A 20,221-nucleotide genomic window follows, 5' to 3' on the forward strand; every position below is an offset into this window, starting at 1 on the left:
CATCGGCGACAGATTTCCTGAAACACGTCCGGGTGAAGGGACCATTCCCCTGCGTCCATGCCCTGGCGACTGAGGAAGTCTGCTTCCCAGTTTTCTACGCCGGGGATGTGAACTGCGGATATGGTGGAGGCCGTGGCTTCCACCCACATCAGAATCCGCCGGACTTCCTGGAAGGCTTGCCGACTGCGTGTCCCCCCTTGGTGGTTGATGTATGCCACCGCTGTGGAGTTGTCCGACTGAATTCGGATCTGCCTTCCTTCCAGCCACTGCTGGAAGGCTAGTAGGGCAAGATACACTGCTCTGATTTCCAGAACATTGATCTGAAGGGTGGACTCCTGCGGAGTCCACGTCCCCTGAGCCCTGTGGTGGAGAAACACTGCTCCCCACCCTGACAGACTCGCATCTGTCGTGACCACTGCCCAGGATGGGGGCAGGAAGGATCTTCCCTGAGACAATGAGGTGGGAAGGAGCCACCATTGTAGAGAGTCCTTGGCCGTCTGGGAAAGAGAGACTTTCCTGTCCAGGGACGTTGACTTCCCGTCCCATTGGCGGAGAATGTCCCATTGAAGTGGGCGCAGATGAAACTGCGCAAAGGGAACTGCTTCCATGGCTGCCACCATCTTCCCGAGGAAGTGCATGAGGCGCCGTAAGGGGTGCGACTGGCCCTGAAGGAGGGATTGCACCCCTGTCTGTAGTGACCGCTGCTTGTTCAGCGGAAGCTTCACTCTCGCTGCTCGAGTATGGAACTCCATGCCAAGATACGTTAGTGACTGTGTCGGAGACAGATTCGACTTTGGAAAGTTGATGATCCATCCGAACGTCTGTAGAGTCTCCAGTGTAGCATGTAGACTGAGTTGGCATGCCTCTTGAGAGGGTGCCTTGACAAGTAGATCGTCTAGGTAAGGGATCACCGAGTGTCCCTGAGAGTGCAAGACCGCTACCACTGCCGCCATGACCTTGGTGAAAACCCGTGGGGCTGTCGCCAGACCGAATGGCAGAGCTACGAACTGAAGATGTTCGTTTCCTATCACAAAACGTAGAAAACGTTGATGTTCTGTAGCAATTGGCACATGGAGATAAGCATCTTTGATGTCTATTGAGGCAAGGAAGTCTCCTTGAGACATTGAGGCCACGACAGAGCGGAGGGTTTCCATCCGGAACCGCCTGGCGTGCACATGTTTGTTGAGCAGCTTTAGATCCAGAACAGGACGGAACGAGCCGTCCTTTTTTGGAACCACAAAGAGATTGGAGTAAAACCCTCTCCCTTGTTCCTGAGGCGGTACAGGAACCACTACTCCTTCCGCTCTTAGGGAGTCCACCGCCTGCAGCAGGGCATCTGCTCGGTCTGGATGTGGGGAGGTTCTGAAGAACCGAGCTGGAGGACGAGAACTGAACTCGATTCTGTACCCGCGAGACAAAATGTCTGTCACCCACCGGTCTTTGACCTGTGACATCCAAATGTCGGAAAAGCGGGAGAGCCTGCCCCCGACCGGAGATGCGGAGGGGGGGAGCTGGAAGTCATGAGGTAGCCGCTTTGGAAGCGGTTCCTCCATTTGCTTTCTTGGGGCGCGCGTGAGCCCGCCAGGAATCTGAGCTTCTTTGCGTCCTCTGAGTCCCTTTGGACGAGGAGAATTGTGTCTTGCCCGAACCTCGAAAGGACTGAAACCTCTGCTGCCATTTTTTCTGCTGAGGTTTGCTTGATCTGGGCTGGGGCAAAGAAGAGTCTTTACCCTTGGACTGTTTAATGATGTCAGCCAATGGCTCGCCAAACAGTCTATCTCTAGATAAAGGCAGGCTGGTTAAACATTTTTTGGAACCAGCATCTGCTTTCCAGTCCTTTAACCACAAGGCTCTGCGCAAAACTACCGAATTGGCGGACGCCATTGAGGTGCGGCTGGTAGATTCTAGGACCGCATTGATAGCGTAAGACGCAAACGCGGACATCTGCGAGGTAAGGGACGCCACTTGCGGCACCGCTGGATGTAAGATAGCATCCACTTTTGCTAACCCTGCTGAAATAGCTTGGAGTGCCCATACGGCTGCGAATGCTGGAGCAAACGACGCGCCGATAGCTTCATAGACAGATTTTAACCAGAGGTCCATCTGTCTGTCATTGGCATCCTTAAGTGAAGCGCCATCCTCCACTGCAACTATGGATCTAGCTGCAAGTTTGGAAATCGGGGGGTCAACTTTAGGACACTGGGTCCAGCGCTTGACCACATCAGGGGGGAAAGGAAAACGTGTATCCTTAGAACGTTTAGAGAAACGCCTTTCTGGATGAGCGTCGTGTTTCTGGATTGACTCTCTGAAGTCAGAGTGATCCAAGAAAGCACTTAATTTACGCTTGGGATAGAGAAAACGAAACTTCTCCTGCTCTGCAGCTGCCTCCTCTGCAGAAGGGGCTGGGGGAGAAATATCCAACAGTCTATTGATGGCTGAGATAAGCTCGTTTACCATGGCGTCCCCATCCGGGGTATCCAGATTGAGAGGGGTTCCAGGATAAGACTCCTGATCACTCTCATCAGACGCATCACAGAGCGACTGATTGCGCTGAGACCCTGAGCAGTGTGATGACGTTGAGGGTCTTTCCCAGCGAGCCCGCTTAGGGTGGCTGGGGCTATCATCTGAGTCATAATACTCAGCCTGTGAAGCCGGGGACCCCCTTGCAGTCTGGATTAAATCCAACTGAGGGGGATTAGAGGACAGAGACCTCGCCGTGTCCATAGACTGAGCCCCAGGCATGGATTGCAAAGTTTCAAGGATTTTTGCCATAGTCACAGACATATTATCAGCAAAAACTGCAAAGTCTGTCCCTGACACCGGGGCAGGACTTACAGGCGTCTCAGCCTGGGTCACTATCTCTCCTGACTCCGGCTGGCGAAGCAGCACCGGATCTGAGCATTGCACACAATGGGGGTCCTTGGAGCCTGCTGGTAGAGCAGCCCCACATGCAGCACACGCAGTGTACACAGCCCTAGCCTTGGCAGCCTTGCGTTTTGTGGATGACATGTTGCTGCCTCCTCAGAGCGATCTGGGTATACAGCCAGGAAGCGACCTCACAGTGCAAACAATAAGGAAATATATATATATATATGTCCAGTGACACAGTACACTAATACACACTGAGGCACTAGAGGGGCCAGCTGAAAAGCCGCTTACCGCCCGCTTAAGAGCGGGTGTGTGATCTCCAAAGCCCCCTAGTCCAGGTCTCCCAGAGCCTTGCGTCCTTCCTCCAGCCAGACATGCATGTAATGGCTGCCGGCGTCCTGAGAGAGGAGGGGGGGCGGGCCCTGGGCGTTCCTGGCTAAGAGCGGGAAGCCTGCTTCCCTCTGTGCCTAGTGAGAGGGCTGGAGCATGTAAATCAGGCTCCAGCCCTCGTCGCTGCCGTGAAACAGCGTCTCTCCCCTACCCTGATTGACAGGGTGGGGGCGGGAACGAATCGGAGCTGCCGGCGTCCTAGGCCGCAAAAGCCGGGGACTAGATTTATAAACGCCACCGCCGTAAAAGCGCGGTCGGCGTGTCCCCGGCGAACTAAAAGTCACAGCAGCGCCGCCGGTCCAGCGGGGGTCGGCGCTGCGTTCCCACAACACAGAAAAAAATCCCCCAGTTAAACTGTAGGAACACTAGCTCTAGCGTTACGGTCCCCGGCGCACTACAACACCCAGCCAGCCCGGAGTGTGTCTGTGCCTGCCGGGGACACAGAGTACCTGTATGATGCAGGGCCTTGTCCCTGATGGTACTACTGCTCGGCATCCACCAGGTGCTATGGGTCTGTGGATGGAGCCCGGCGTCAGAGCTTTGAGGCCGGCAGGATCCCACTTCCACAGAGCCCTACAAGGGGATGTGGAAGGAAAACAGCATGTGGGGCTCCAGCCCCTGTACCAGCAATAGGTACCTCAACCTTACAACACCATCTACGGGTGAGAAGGGAGCATGCTGGGGGCCCTATATGGGCCCTCTTTTCTTCCATCCGAAATAGTCAGCAGCTACTGCTGACTAAAATCTGTGGAGCTATGCATGGATGTCTGACCTCCTTCGCACAAAGCTTGAAAACTGGAGTACCCGTGATACCACGGGGGGGTATAGCCAGAAGGGGAGGGGCCTTGCACTTTTTAGTGTAGTGCTTTGTGTGGCCTCCGGAGGGCAGTAGCTATACCCCAATCGTCTGGGTCTCCCAATAGAGCGCTGAAGAAAGACAAACCGGTGCCGATTGGTAGTAGGGCTCGCATTTTATAACAATGTCACATGGGTCCCAGGAACGCAAGTTCCGACATCGCTGCAATGGCGCTGGCACCGAAGGTAAGTATAGGGTTTTTTGTATTTATGAGGGCGCACATGGGGAATGAGAAGGGGTTGTCCAAGTAGTGAATGATAGTAATATAAGTAATCTGGATATCTTAATGCATATAGTCAAATAGTGCCATATATAGCAGAAAATGCCACATAAATACATATACATGCTAACTGGAAAGCATGGTATGGATCAAGAATAACTAAACCAAGTAAGCCACATATATATATATATATATATATATATATATATATGCTCACAGATGTTCTATAGTAGGTGCAATTATCATACAACACTCCAACTATAGAGGTATAAAAAATTGTAAATAGTAATTGACTAAAAGATATCTAAAAGGAAGCAGAGGCAGGAGACTATGTGTTTATGTTTTTTTCTGCTGTATTTGACACTATTTGACTATATGCACTAAGATATCTAGATCATTTATGTTTATATTATAGGAGGAAGGTTATTACTATTATTCTTCAATTATTATTCTTCAATTTACTTCCCTTTTTAGCCTCACCTGTGTTGTCTTAACATTAATATGTGTAAGGAATTTTGTCTTGCTTTTATATGTAAATAAAAGTGATTTCCTTTATTATTATCAGGCTTGCAATTTTCTATTATTGGGGTCACTGAGACTAAACATTTAGGGTAATTCCTCTATTGATAGGAAACAGATTTATCTGGGGTCCCAATTAGCAGTTTGATGCAGAATGCAAACTGAACCTAGTGGTGTTCAACTTATGAAAACTAGTTATTCTTTTGTGTAGCATACGATATTTTTAAAAATCACATTAAAAATAGAACAAAGAAAAAAGTATCTTGGGTCATGCTTTACAAAAACTATATTCGTCTTGTACTCCAAGTGTGATTCCAAATATCTTTAATATGCAGAAAATTAAATGATTGAACAAGTTGATGATTTGGCATTGCCATCCCCTCCAGTTCCGTCAGCAGCAGCTATGAAATAAGAAAGTACAGACATTTTACATAGGCCGTAGAAATATATATTAGATAGTGGTCATTTATTTTTTTTATTAATAATTATAGCCTAGGCCGTAATATATAGGTCATACACCACATTACAGAAGAATATGCTGTGTCAGCCCAGGCAATCAGGGACAGCTAACTGAAAACAAATTGATTAAATAAGTAAAGTGACTTTGGCAAAAGAGGATTTAGAAGATTATGGATTAAGGCTAATATCATTAAATATATTTTGTGTGACCAAGAACCAAAACATTTCGCATGTAAGCGGTAACACCGATACGAGGGTGATTAATCAACATGTTTGTATGAGCAAATACAACAAAAATTGCGATCAGTTGACAAATATCTAGTGAGTTTTTCTAGTGAAGTTCAGCGGGTGGTAAAAATTATTACTTTAACTGAAAAAAATTCTACCATTGTCATGGACAATAATGAGTTGAATTGATCTAACATTCAGCATTGGTAGATGTATCCATTGTGGTGCTAGCCAGGAGCGCGGATTAGATTTTATCTATCACAGACCTTTCTTTGCAGCAATTGCTTCTTCCCTTTTCTTTTTTTCCTCCTCGATTGCCTTCATTTTGGCCTCATATTCATCTGCCAGAGCTTTCCATTCTTTCTTGTTATTCAGTAAACCATCCAACATTGGTTGAATTTCTTCATGGAAGCGAGAAAACTCCTATACGTGATGAAATGATTGTTAGCATTTATCACAGCTATACTGAGTAATGAAGTTTAATGTTTATATTTTGGACATTAAGTCGCAAATCATTGCAAAAAGGGATTTCTGGGAATTAAAAAAAGGTGGGTCTACAGGTAGAGAAGCCAGGACTCACACCAAGTAGCAGAATGAAGGGTCGGTCGTTGGCAATTTCACTGCATTCCTCGATACAGATATGTTAATGTTAGTATGACTAATGGTAGCACAATGTCTCCGACCTGTACAAAACCTGTTCATCTGAGCCAACCTACAGAACCGTACTCAGCCATAATTATATATGATACAGGTAAAATATATCTTTGTACCATGTTGGCCAGTAGAGATAAAAAAAATTGTTTAAAAGAACTGAAGGTCCTCAGTGGTTGATACCTTTTAATGGCTAACTGAAAAGATGGTAATAATAGCAAGCTCATGGTAATAAAAGCAAGCTTTCGAGACTACTCAGGTCTCTTCTCTCTACTGAGCCTGATAAAGAGACCTGAGTAGTCTTGAATGCTTGCTATTATTACCACCTTTTCAGTTAGCCATTAAAAGGTATCAACTACTGAGGACTCTCAGTTCTTTTAAACAATTTTTAATTATATATGGACATTCATGTATCTGGTACTGCAGAAAAAGGTGTACTCTACCCAGGGGCAGACATACCCTTGGTGCATCTGCTCAAGAGTTAAGGGGGCCCACTGTAACCTCAAAAGGAGGTGGAATCAATGGGCTGAAGGCGACACGCACGTGCCGACTCGGGGCATTATTATTTGAAGGTCACACTGCTGACATCTTCAGAATGACCCCTGCCTCACTGTCCGCCACACAGAGCAGTGCCTCACAGAACAGCACCACCCACCACACAGAGCAGCACCGCGCGCTGCACAGCCCTAACAGCAGCACAGCGCCGACAACACACAGTCCGTAGCCCCGCCCCTACCTCCTGTCACCATTCTCCACCACCCCACGGTAAGCTGCGTTCGGATTATAAGACACACCCCTCATTTTCCTACCAAATTGTTGGGAGGAAAATGCATCTTATAATTTGAAAAATATGGAACTCAAAAGTATGTCATAAGTAATGCAGTATTGTACAAGCAACTTTCTGTTTTGCATTTTACTCCGCAAAGATTTCTTTATATAAGAAATTAAATTGTGCCAATGAAATTGACAACTTGTCCTTCAAAGAACAAGCCTCATATGGTTACATCAACAGAAAAGAAATAGCAAAATACCTTGCATATATACACAAATAGATCATTCTTTTTCGCAGTAGCAGGCAAAGAGGAAAAAGACACGACCTTCATTCAGAAATATGTCTATGTTCTATTTTAATTACTCACTTTATATACAAACGTGCAGACAAAGTCAATAAAACCGCACTGGAGCTTTGGCAGTTCTGCAGATTTATTTCTGTCCATCATTGGCTATAATTGGAATAACAGATTTTATATTAGGAAATAATCATACGTTATTGTGGTATTATTAGAAATAATTAATTGTCAGTGAAATTTGACTCATAAATGCAGGCTAATTCTCTATTAAAATGGAAGCAGCAGAACACTTCTAATATGTCTTGAAGTCTATTCCAGGCCAGCTAAGGGACATTAAGTAGCGCTAATGAATGCTAGTTATATACGACTGTCTTGAACTTTTCAACAACCTGTTCATGTCTGGCATATCAATGATGTTTGTGAGATTTGTGGTATAAGTTTATGGCTGTAAATATTCTTAGTTGCTAAAAGAGATGCTTAATAGTGATGGGCGAACACTACAGTGCTTGGTGCTCGTTACTTGTAATGATAGGCATACCCTATGATGCTCGATTGATCTTTACTCGAATCGAGCAGGTCAGTCCCTTGGAGGGGCTCCACTCCAGTAATGAGCTTTAGGGAAGTCAATGATTGGGCAGTTCGGCTCTCTGCACACATACAGCCAGCCATTAACAGAAAATTCCAGGGGAGGGAGGGTTTTTTGGACACACTACATCCAAAAATATTGTTTTTACACCCAGTGAAAGCCATTCAAAGGCTGCCAATTTGCATCATTCAGTGAAGGAAGCCTGTGCTTTGTGTTCAATGTTTCACCAACGACACATTCATGATACTCGGCCAATGCTCTATCAAGTATCGCACAGTGGCGATCATGCTCACCCATCATTAACACTTAAATCTTTTGAAAGCTGAAACTTATTTAGTCACATATACAATTCCTTGCTATATACTTCCATAGATTGGTGCAAGCAATTTGTTTAGGGAGTGCTTCAAAGGAGAGGAATGGAGGGGAGGAATGATGTGCAGCACACCTTGCTTGGCTTTCATATTTTCTCACTCTTTATTAGGCCACCTTCACACCTCAGTGATTCCGGTATGTATGACGTGGTTTTCCTATGTACCAGAATCACGGACATAACCACACCCACTAAAATCAATGGGTCTGAGCACACCTCAGTGTTTTCACAAGGACCATGTGTCTGTATGGAGCACACGCACGTCCATGTGTTCCACACGGAGACAAGTCCGTTTTTCTCCGGTAGCACCGATGTCACACTGACCACACAGTGGTGTGATCCATGTACACATACCGGAGAAAACTTGTGTCTTTGAAATAAAATGATTTTCTATACTGACCTGTCTCCAGCGCTGCTGTCTTCAACGCTGCTGTCACTTGCTTTGGGGCCGGCTAATTATGCTCATGAATATTCACTGCACCGTGGACCCGGAAGCAGCAGCTCCGGGGGCAGGTGAGTAAAAAGTTCCTAAACTTTGTGTGCTATCTCGGATAGCACACAGAGAGCACACGTGTGCCAAAATCGCAGCACACAGAGTGCCGCCCACAACTTCAACATGTCCCTGAAAAACATGTGTTTTTTACACGGATCTGTGAAAGAGGCCTTACACACAGGCTCTTAGCTTTGTGTAGTAAGAAGAGCTTACGGCTAGGACTCTGTATCAGATACAAGCTTATAGAATGAATGGTAGAACTAAGGGGTACTTTACACGCTGCGACATCGCAAGCCAATGCTGCAATGCCGATCGCGATAGTCCCCGCCCCCATGCAGCTGCGACATCATTGGGATAGCTGCCGTAGCGAATATTATCGCTACGGCTGCTTCACATACACTCACCTGCTGTGCGACGTCGCTCTAGCCGACGAACTGCCTCCTTATTAAGAGGGTGGGTCGTGCGGCGTCACTGCGACGTCACACAGCAGGCGGCCAATAGGAGCGGAGGGGCGGAGATGAGCGGGATGTAAACATCCCGCCCACCTCCTTCCTTCCGCATATCCGACGGGAGCCGCTGGAGCGAGGAACAACATCGGACCGTCGCGTCAGCATAATTATGGAATTCACCGACGCTACACTGATGATACAATTTCGATGCTTTTGCGCTCGTTAATCGTATCATCTAGGATTTACACACTACGATTTCGAGAGTGACGCAGGAAGTGCGTCACTTTCGACATGACCCCACCGACATCGCACCTGCGATGTCGTAGTGTGCAAAGTACCCCTAAGGCTATAGCAAATTAAAAATGTTGCCCATCCACAATAAAAAAAAATAGATGTGTGTATAAAGTTCATGTAATTTATTATTATATTATTGCATATTGTCCAAAATTAAGTATTCTTACTTATTCTCTCAAACAATAAGTTGGGAAATATAATACATCACACTGATTTTCCATGAAAATCAGTGTGATGTATTAAAACTCAGTGTGATTCCTTAAACTTTCCATTTGTTATCAGATTCTTTAATTGCTGTTTGCCAACATTAAATAGATAAGTTATCAAACAAAAAGTCATACTTTTAATTGACTGGTTGTGTCAGAGCAATGCTCATCTTTTATTTAAAGGGTGGCTATACTGTCAAGTTATTTATTTATTTTTTTTTCCTACAAACAAGGTAGATTTTAATCAATAGATTTTGGAATAATAAGTTCCATAATTGGATGTCATTTATGTGTACATGAGGAATGACACTACTTCTGGCCATTATGTGTCTTGTGTTTTGCATTTTCACTAGTTTTCCCATTTGCAATCTCTGTATCTTAAGGTACCGTCACACTAAGCAACATCGCTAGCAACATCGCTAGCAACATCGCTGCTGAGGCACAACTTGCTAGCGATGTTGCTGTGTGTGACATCCAGCAACAACCTGGCCCCTGCTGTGAGGTCGCTGGTTGTTGCTGAATGTCCTGGACCATTTTTTAGTTGTCGCTCTCCCGCTGTGAAGCACACATCGCTGTGTGTGACAGCGACAGAGCAACAACTAAATGTGCAGTGAGCAGGAGCCGGCTTCTGCGGACGCTGGTAACCACGGTAAACATCGGGTAACCAAGAAACCCTTCCCTTGGTTACCCGATATTTACCTTCGTTACCAGCTTCTGCCGCTCTCACACTGCCAGTGCCGGCTCCCTGCTCCCTGCACACATAGCTGGAGTACACATCGGGTAATTAACCACTGCCAGATGATTATGGTGTTATGTGACACAGGCCATTGTACAATATGGAGAGGGAAGTGGAAGGAGAGGAGAGCAGCAGAGTTAGAAAACAGACAGAGAGATACACAGTAAGGTTGTGTAGAGTGTTCTAAAAAGTCTTACCTTAACCCAGAGCTGGATTCACATCTATACTGATTAGTATTACTCTATAATTTACACTATACATCTGCTGCTTCTGTCTGTGTTTTGAGGAATAATGAAGAGCAGGAATCCAAACCTGTGTGCTGTGATGTACATGGAGAAATCATAGCAGCTCATCCCCTACCAACAGCACAGAGTGTATTGCAAAACATAAGCCTGCTTTACACGCTGCAATGTATCTTACAGTGTGTCGGCGGGGTCACGTCGTAAGTGACGCACATCCGGCATCGTAAGGTACATTGCAGTGTGTGACAGGTACATGCGATTGCAAAAAAAAAAAGTTCATCGCATACACATCGTACCTTTCTCTAGAATTACATGTCAGATTGTTCATCGTACCCGGGGTAGCACACATTGCAGTGTGTGACACCCTGGGAACGATGAACAGATCTTACCTGCGTCCCGCGGCTCCCTGACGGCAATGCGGAAGGAAGGAGGTGGGCGGGATGTTTACGTCCCTCTCATCTCTGCCCCTCCGCTTCTATTGGCCAGCTGCCTCGTGACGTCGATGTGATGCCGAACGTGCCTCTCACTCCAGGAAGTGGACGTTCGGCGCCCACATCGAGGTCGTATGGACGGGACGATATCGTATACGAAATCGGAACGTGTAAAGCAGGCTTTAGTTTGTGGGTGTTACAGTATGCGCAAAACATTTCAATTTCAATTCACAAAACATGAATGCTGTTTCAAGGCAGTTTTTGTTCTTAAAGCATGTTTATTAAACGTATTAATTAGTTAGTTTTCTGAAATTCTTAGCAAAGTGGAGATCTTCTTTTCATACTTTATAAACATTATCCTAGTCTAGTACTTCCAACATGATATATGGATGAATATAAGGTTTACACCAGACTCTGAGGTTGAATCTAGTTCTGGTCTAGTGCTGCTCATTTAGATGTCCGTTATTTGCGTACAAGCGCCATTTTTGTATTTCACATATGGCACTCATACCTGTGATAGTCTCTGAGGCTGTTTATCTGGCTTATTTTCTTTGGAACAAATCGGTGAAACATCTGATTTTTGATCCTAGTGTCTGGTCAAAATCTGCAATGTAAGCCTATGGGTCCATGAAAAAATTAGACATCACTCCGATGCAATTTGAGTGTGGTCCAATTTCATTGACTTTTAGATAGGAAAATAATAGAAAAAGATGTTAGACTGTCTTTCTATTCTTTTGGGCTTTTCTTTTTCATATGAACAAGAAAAGCTAATGAAAGTGACTGAAATCTCTGATGTGGCAGTGACCACGGCTTCTGACTCCTGATGACGCTTTGTTTAACTACCTCAGCATGCACTGGGATTCTCAAACTAAGGGTCATCAGACAGAAAGAAGAGGGTAAAAAAAATCAATAGTAGTTAGTTTAGTGAAGGAAGGAGAGGTAATTTCTAATGCAGCCATATTAGAAATTAGTTTAGATTGGGGCAATAAATAGATAGGGATTTAGATGAAAGTGTATATTCAGCCTTTGGACCACCCCTTTAAAATCCTGTATATAGGAGGGCATTTCTCTTCAACAGAGAGAATGCTGCCCTCCAGCTCCCCCATCCTTTTATTATCCTTATGGAAATCTAGTTTTATGTTATACACAGCTTCGTTCTTCCCAGCCATCTGCATCTTCCCGGCCCACAATGCGGAAGGAAGGAGGTGGGCGGGATGTTTACGTCCCGCTCATCTCGTCCCCTCTGCTTCTATTGGCCGGCTGCCGCGTTACGTCGATGTGACGCTGACCGTCCCTCCCACTCCAGGAAGTGGATGTTCGCCGCCCACATCGAGGTCGTATGGAAGGTAAGTACGTGTGACGGGGTTTAATTGTTTGTGCGGCACGTTCAACAAATTGAACGTGCCACACATACGATGGGGGCGTTGCAAATCGCATACGATATTGTATGCGAAATTGCAACGTATAAAGCAGGCTTAAAGGCCCAGTCACACTAAACAACTTACCAGTGATCCCAACAATGATACAACCTGATAGGGATCGCTGGTAAGTTGCTAGGAGGTCGCTGGTGAGATCTTGAGTAAGATGGCTTCCTGCTTGACAGTGCAGTGGACTTCCGATTGATTGACCACTTACATAGTCGCGCTGCTGGCCAAATTTGTTCTCTCTCCATTGCTTCAAGCAAAGCAAGTCAACCTCTGCAGCATCGGAGGAGCACAGGACTACGTGATCCGGCCAGATCGAGCACTGTTATGTGTTCTACGCTATGATTTGCCAATATATCAGTCACTCATAAGTAAGCACCTATCAAGATGACCGATATAACTCCAGGGATTTCCACAGTTTAATATGGCTTCAGAGTTGTGTTTATGTGACGCCCTGGCAAAACCAGGTAGTTACAGAAGAGGCCCCCACATAACATCATCCCTCACAGGGTTACATACAGCCAACCTGAAACCCTAGCCACCCCCATCAGGGTAAGACAGGCACACCAGTGGGCGGGACCAGGTGGTTAGGAAACGCCCACCTAGGGGTCTAGACAGCCCGGGGCGGGAAAACAGAAGAGGAGAGAAGAGATCAGATCAGTTTAAGTCGAGAGTTCAAGTTGAGAGGAGTGGAGGCTGGGGCTAGGTGTAGCTCCAGCGGAGGTGAAGCTCAAGTTGACAGGTGCCAGGGTCGGAGCCCTGGTGCCTTGGCTAGGTGGCAGACGGTGGTCTCCATCAGCAGGCGATGGGAAGACGGCAGCCGGAGATCTGAGGTGGACCGGGACAGGGTTGAAGCCCGCCGGTATCGACACCGGAGAACCAACCCAGAAACCGTGCACAGAGGGGTTACTTGACAAACACTAACCTCTGATTGTCACACCCGGTCAGCGTAGGGGTAATTATACAAACACTATTTACCCGAAGGGCAACAAGAGGTACCCTAACTAAAGACCTAATTAAATAAATTTTATTAAATTATATAAATGGACAAAAGTTAAAATTGGCAGGTGGGAAGCCAATTCCGTATAAGATAAGTGCGGCCGCGGACCAACACTACTCTAGATAAATTCCTAACGTAATATGGCTGGCTATCACCTACACTGCCTGTTAAAAACTAACAGCTAATAGCCTCCCTGACATGTTTCGCCATGACTGGCTTCATCAGGGGACTGAGGCTATAGAACGCTGAAAACCGGTTACATCCCCTTTTAAAACCTCTGATGGTGACCTCACCATAGGGCTACCAATAGTGGTGGACTCCAGTGGCCAAATCAAATTCACGATAACTTCCATTCACACTTCAATTGGATGTGATCGAGCACTGTTATGTGTTCTACGCTATGATTTGCCAATATATCAGTCACTCATAAGTAAGCACCTATCAAGATGACCGATATAACTCCAGGGATTTCCACAGTTTAATATGGCTTCAGAGTTGTGTTTATGTGACGCCCTGGCAAAACCAGGTAGTCACACAAGAGGCCCCCGCATAACATCATCCCTCACAGGGTTACATACAGCCAACCTGAAACCCTAGCCACCCCCCTCAGGGCAAGACAGGCACACCAGTGGGTGGGACCAGGTGGTTAGGAAACACCCACCTAGGGGTCTAGACAGCCCAGGGTGGGAAAACAGAAGAGAAGAGATCAGATCAGTCTAAGTCGAGAGTTCAAGTTGAGAGGAGTGGAGGCTGGGGCTAGGTGTAGCTCCAGCGGAGGTGAAGCTCAAGTTGATAGGTGCCAGGGTCGGAGCCCTGGTGCCTTGGCTAGGTGGCAGATGGTGGTCTCCATCAGCAGGCAACGGGAGGACGGCAGCCGGAGATCCGAGGTGGACTGGCACAGGGTTGGAGCCCGCCGGTACCGACACCGGAGAACCGACCCGGAAACCGTACACAGAGGGGATACTTGGACCCTGAAGCCAGGACCAGAACCAACGGCCTAGCTAATTAACCAATTGAGGGCAGGATTTTAGGTCCTGTCCCAACCAAACTCCTAAAAGCAGACAATCAGTCACAGAGAGGGATAGGGAAACCGCCAGGGCCCGATAGATCCCACGGGTTAGCGTCAGCGGGCACGGCTCCTCAGGTACACAACTAGCCGGGAGTGGACTTCCGTGTTCCATACCGGGAAGTCCAACACAAGCAAAAAAAAAGTGCAGAGGGAAAAGATGGCAACCACCAGCCCGGGTGGGGGACCAGAGTACAAACGGCCAATGCGGCCGGCCACCAGCACCTTGGTTTACCAAAAGACTCGTGTGATTTATTCAACTGTGAGTAACCAAACATCCCCTGGTACGTCCGGGCGCGCAGGCCCCTGCCATCGCCATTCCCTGCACAGAGCCACTGGGCCCTGGGGCAACCATCCTTTCCCACGGAGGGGTTAACATCCAGCTGCCATTACATCTCCCCTGGGGTGTCCCACAACAGCAGCGGTGGTGCCACCTTTCACCACACACCGTGGGTGGCGTCACGAACTGAATACGTCCAAGCCCGTACAACTACATCCCCCTTTTCATTTGGTGTGTCCGCGTGACCCCCGGATTCGGAGGATCCCTCGAGCCACACAGCGGGTCCGGATCCGAGCAGCTCGGCTGCTACAGGCGTGGGGGCGGCACATTTATAAGCTCTGCTGAAAAGATTTTGCAATCGATGCACTCCATGTTTTTAAGACCAGCCACCATTGGCAGCCTGCAACTGAGACAGTAACCTAGGCAGTAAACAATAAAATTAAAAATATCTCTGCTGGGGAGAAGGAGGCTTTTTGATAGGTAATAAACTGCAAAGTTGATTGTTTCTACAAAAACTTGCAATTTTAACCATTTATCATCATGAGACAACATCTTTAACCACTTACGCATTAAACTGGGTCTTATTTCTGATTACTGTTTTAAAATGGCCATGAAGAAATAAGAAAATAGCGCCCGCTTCCTCCACACAGGTGAAAGTCACACGGGTGACAGCTGTACATGACAGATGACATCCATGAGCATTGCCCCTCACTGGTTTTGGAACCGATCGGGGCTGATTAATGTCTTAAAAACTGCTGTCAATTGAGACAGCGGTATCATAATCGCAGGTGACGATGGGTGTCATGGTACTATGAGGTCATCTGATGACCTCAGGGTATGGTGGCCTGTGAGATTCTCCTATAAGCAGTATCTAACAGGCTGTGTCACTTAGTCACTTACAGGTCTATGGCACTGCAGAACACAAGTCCTGCAATGCATGAGAACAGCGATCAAAGTAAAAAATATTCATGTCCTACAGTGATACTAAGTAAAAAAGTAAAGAAAAACAAATACACAAAAAAAGTCACCACTAAAAATGCAGCATTTGTGTTAAATCAAAAATAAGCAAAAAAAAAGTACACGATTGGTATTGACACATCCAAAAAGCCCAAGCTATAAAACTGTCATGTTTTCAATTCCGCATGATGAGCACCGCAGGGAGAAAAAAAAACCTGCCAAAAATTACAGTTTTTAAAAAATAATGACACACAAAAAATGTAATAAAAAATGATCAAGAAGTCATATGTAAAAAAAAAATAAATAAATATTATAAATAAAAACAACAAACCATCCCTCAAGAAGAGAAGCCCTAATATGGCTCATTTGGAAAAAAATACAGTAGATACAGCTCTCAGAATATAATGATACAAAAACAAATACCGTATTTTTCAGACTAGAAGACGCACCGCACCATAAGATGCACCCTAATTTTAGAGGAGGAAATTAGGAAAATAAATTTTAAGCAAAAAATGTGGTCATGACACACTGTTAAGGGGCTGAAGATCTGCTGACGACACTGTTATCGGGGTAATGTCCCCAAATTCTCTACCTAGGTACCCCATCCTGGTAATGATCCTCTTGCCTTGTATATGATCCCCATCTTTGTATATATGTCCCTCATCCTGGTATAGCCCCCATGCTGATAAATAACCCCATCCTGATATATACCCCCATCCTGGTATAGCCCCCATCCTGCTATATACCCCCATCCTGATAAATACCCCCATCCTTATAAATAACCCTATCCTGCTAAATACCCCCATCCTGCTATATACCCCCATCCTGGTATATGGCCCGCATCCTGTGGCACACAAAAAAAAATAAACGTTTATACTCACCTTTCCTCACTCCATGCAGCATCGCTCGTCTTCCTGTCTGTGCCAGCAGCAGCGCCGCTGACTTGTATGGAGCAGTGTGCACAGTGATGACGTCATTGCTGTGCGCACTACTCTCCACACACATCAGCGGGCCAGCATACAGGAGGAGATCGTGATGCTGCAGGGATCGGTGGCTGGTGAGTATACCGTACTTATTCACTGCCCACGCACTGATGATGATGTGCGGGGGACAGTGAATATAGCCACACATGATCACTCCAAGCTGTAGATGCCAGGGATGATCACGCAGGCTGACTGTTAATTATGCGCGCACCACCCGCTCAACATCCTACCCATCTGTCAGCGCCAGCTTCAGCGCTGAGAGATGATGGGCAGGAGGATGCATGCATATGAAATGAGCGGGCCCATGTGGTCACAAAAAAATATAAAAACAATAAGTGAATTGTTTTGTTCATTCTGCATCTGAAAAGCCTGAAAAAAAAAATCAACTGGTCTTGCAGAAAATAACCTCTCATACAGCTCTGTTCGGCAAAAAATAAAAAAGTTACAGCTCTCAGAATATGGCTAAAATTAATTTTTCTATAAAAAAGCATTTTTACTATGTTATAAAAGCAAAACATAAAAAACAAATAAAACTAGTATAGCTGTAATCGTATCGACAGCGTTTTGCAGCGTTTTGGATGTTGCGTGTTTTAGCTGCGTCCAAAATGCTGCGTTGTACAGTACAAGCACAGTGGATGGGATTTCTAGAAATCCTGTGCCCATTGTGCTTGTTTTTTCCACAGCAAACACCCACCTGCGGTGCAGCTTTCCGAGCCACAGCATGTCAATTGTTTGCTGCGGATTTGTATGCGTCATCCGTAGGGAGAACACATGCGAGAGACCACACTGCACTGAACCCTGATCGTGGGTACGAGCAGCTGCAGTCTCCTGCAAAGGAGACTCGCGGCCCCGAAGGTCAGGACCAGCTGCGTCCAGGACGCAGTGAGTCCTGATCGTGGATACATACCCTAATACTGTATGGTGAACTATGTAAAAATAAAAATAAGAACTATTCTTTTACTGCTGTCTATTAGTTCTTTCTACTGCCCAAAAATCAGAATAAGGCTCAGCTCACATTTATCCGGGGCTCTAAGCACTTACATTGGGGTTTTCAGGCAAGTCCCAAAAATCACAATTAAGTCAGAATTCCCAACAGAAGCACTCACTATAATGAGGCAGATGGCGCGACCTTTAGGATCTGACAGATCGTTTTAGGCGATGGTGGCTGTAAACTTGCTTTGCGTCCACACAATCAGCCTGTAACAGGCTCTGGCGCCAACTCCTCCCCTTCTAGTCCCATCCAGGCCTTTTATATTTAGTAACTGCCACACAACTGTCTCCTTACTCAGTGTCTCTTTTAAATTCTTCCCTCGAGGAAACACCCATTCAATTCTTTAGATCCTGCTTGTTTTTATTACCTGAAGGCACCACAAACCACTCATCTTCCCCTTCGTCAATGCCCCATGGCATAGCATCTTCTAATTCCCTTGTAGATTCAGTCTTCTCTTCTAATTCAGAGCAGACTTCGTATTCTGGGTTGTTGAGGTGCACCTTCATACACAGTACTGTCTCCGGCTCTTTAATATCTTACTGTGAAGTCACCTTCATCTTCCACTTATATTGCGCACATTGGCTCCAACCAAATTGCTTTCAGACACCAGGGTAATGCTGACATATTCCCGCAGGTAAATGATGCCACCCTCTTCACCTCTCAGTGTTCTGTGCCACAGGTCCACCTTACATTGAATGAGGTTCTCTTCGCCTCACTATCCTGTTTCTTCCAGGTCCCCGTCCATTGTCTGTGATCACTCTGCAATGTGTGGACCTTCTCTCTTCACTTCGCTCTACGGGGTGGGCACTCCTCTCAGTAGGCGCTGCCTTTGAAGGACAGTGTGAGTTTTTGAGTCCTTTACCACAGTCAATACCCACGATGAGTGAGGCTTTCTTTTTGCTATTGGTTTTCTTTGATAAGGCAGTTCCTGGTTATGTGTCCTCTATTTCCACAAGTCTAAAGTTCAATGCTATGGTCTTCAGGTGTGTGACACAGCTGATATTGCTGATCTATTAGTAGGGGATACCCTTGTTCTAGCCTCTCTTCATACTGGGGTGCAGCACTCAGCTCTGCAGTAGCTGTGAGGCTTCTTTGAATCTTGCGTAATTCTCCTCTGATTTCTTGTTTCTCCTGCCGCAACACACAGGCCCAACCTGTGTTAGTCTCAAGCAACTCCGAGGCAGCTAGTTCATAGCCCCGTTAAACATCTATCATAGCTGCTGTCTCTTGCTATCGCTCCCTAGCGTCTACTCCAACTTTGAGGAAGCTCAAGCTGGGATTATCGTGTAAACGTCCTTTCAGGGCTTGTCTCAGGTAGAGATCCCTTAGACCCTCAACCAGTTGATCACTTAGTACTTTATCCAGTGACCTAATCCCCTATATTCACTATCAGACTGTTTGGTAATGTTAGCCTTTACTTCCTGCAGAGCATTCACGTACAGAGCTACTGTATCTCTCTCTCTCTCTCTCTCTCTCTCTCTGAAACCGATGGAACAGGCGAATGCACAAATCGCCCAAGTCAGTGGATGCATGTCGCAATGCATGTCCTCTAAGATCCTAATTACCACACAGTCTTGTGTTTGTCAATACATAACCATCTGTCATGTTTCTTCATCCAATGTCAGGATGCCCACTTTCACCTGCAAGGCAGGTGGAATGGGGTGCATGCGTAGCATGTTTTTCAGCCACTCTACCCAGTCCCAAAACAACAAATTATTCCCCGTAAATTTTGGTAGGTTGCCAAGTATAGCTGCCAGGGTAATGCTGCCCCTAGTGGAATCGATCACTGACTGGTCCACCATTTCTGCTTTGGAATGTTGCATCTTGCCAACTATGCCAAGTGTAAAAAAAAGGTGCGAGATACAACGATGCAGTAAAAGTGACTCAGTGATGACTTAACAACAGTTTATTTATTTTCTTTTTTTAGAAACAAAAGGTTAGCAATGATAAAAGCCAATCACCAAATAATACGGGTGACCTTCAGGCAACAGATCAATACACCATCAATAATATACAAGTTTTAGATTCAATACTTTCACATACAGTAAATTCAGACACTAGCTAACAGGTATTACTATCGATAACTCAATACTGCTCTCTGCCAGAGAAGCATCAGTATCACCCTACTGTTTCCACAATGTCCCTTCTTAAGATAATTCATTATATCAACACACGGGCCAAACAGGACCCTCAATGTCCAATCTTAGCAAACAATTTGCTTTGCTTAGTACAATACGCCAAGGCACATCTGTCTTCTGGGTCCGGTAAGCGGCATCTGGTCTTTGGTGCTTGGCCATGAAGTGTGGTCTTCCTCTGGGACCTGTATAACTCTCAGGTACTTTTCTGCATGCTGATTCCGGGTCATTTACTGGTGCTGGTTAAATATCTTTCTCTCAGCTCAAGTATAACTCAGGCTTTCTACAGGATCTGACTGCTCTTGGACCTTCTGGGC

The 20,221-nt window shown here is 46.0% G+C and overlaps 1 protein-coding gene across 1 annotated transcript in view; it reads right to left on the reverse strand.

Moving 5' to 3' along the window:
- Positions 1 to 5,192: 5,192 nt before the first annotated feature.
- LOC142292369 (rod cGMP-specific 3',5'-cyclic phosphodiesterase subunit beta-like) overlaps positions 5,193 to 20,221 on the reverse strand; it is a 113,096-nt gene continuing 98,067 nt past the window's right edge. Inside the window, exons 20-22 of the mRNA XM_075337696.1 lie at positions 7,331 to 7,414; positions 5,807 to 5,963; positions 5,193 to 5,254 (exon numbers count right to left, since the gene is read on the reverse strand). Coding sequence (XP_075193811.1) covers positions 5,193 to 5,254; positions 5,807 to 5,963; positions 7,331 to 7,414 — 303 coding nt within the window. The remainder of the gene's footprint in view (positions 5,255 to 5,806; positions 5,964 to 7,330; positions 7,415 to 20,221) is intronic.

The sequence above is a fragment of the Anomaloglossus baeobatrachus genome, chromosome 1 (assembly GCF_048569485.1).
Source record: "Anomaloglossus baeobatrachus isolate aAnoBae1 chromosome 1, aAnoBae1.hap1, whole genome shotgun sequence".
In the NCBI taxonomy this organism is placed as follows: Eukaryota; Metazoa; Chordata; class Amphibia; order Anura; family Aromobatidae; genus Anomaloglossus; species Anomaloglossus baeobatrachus.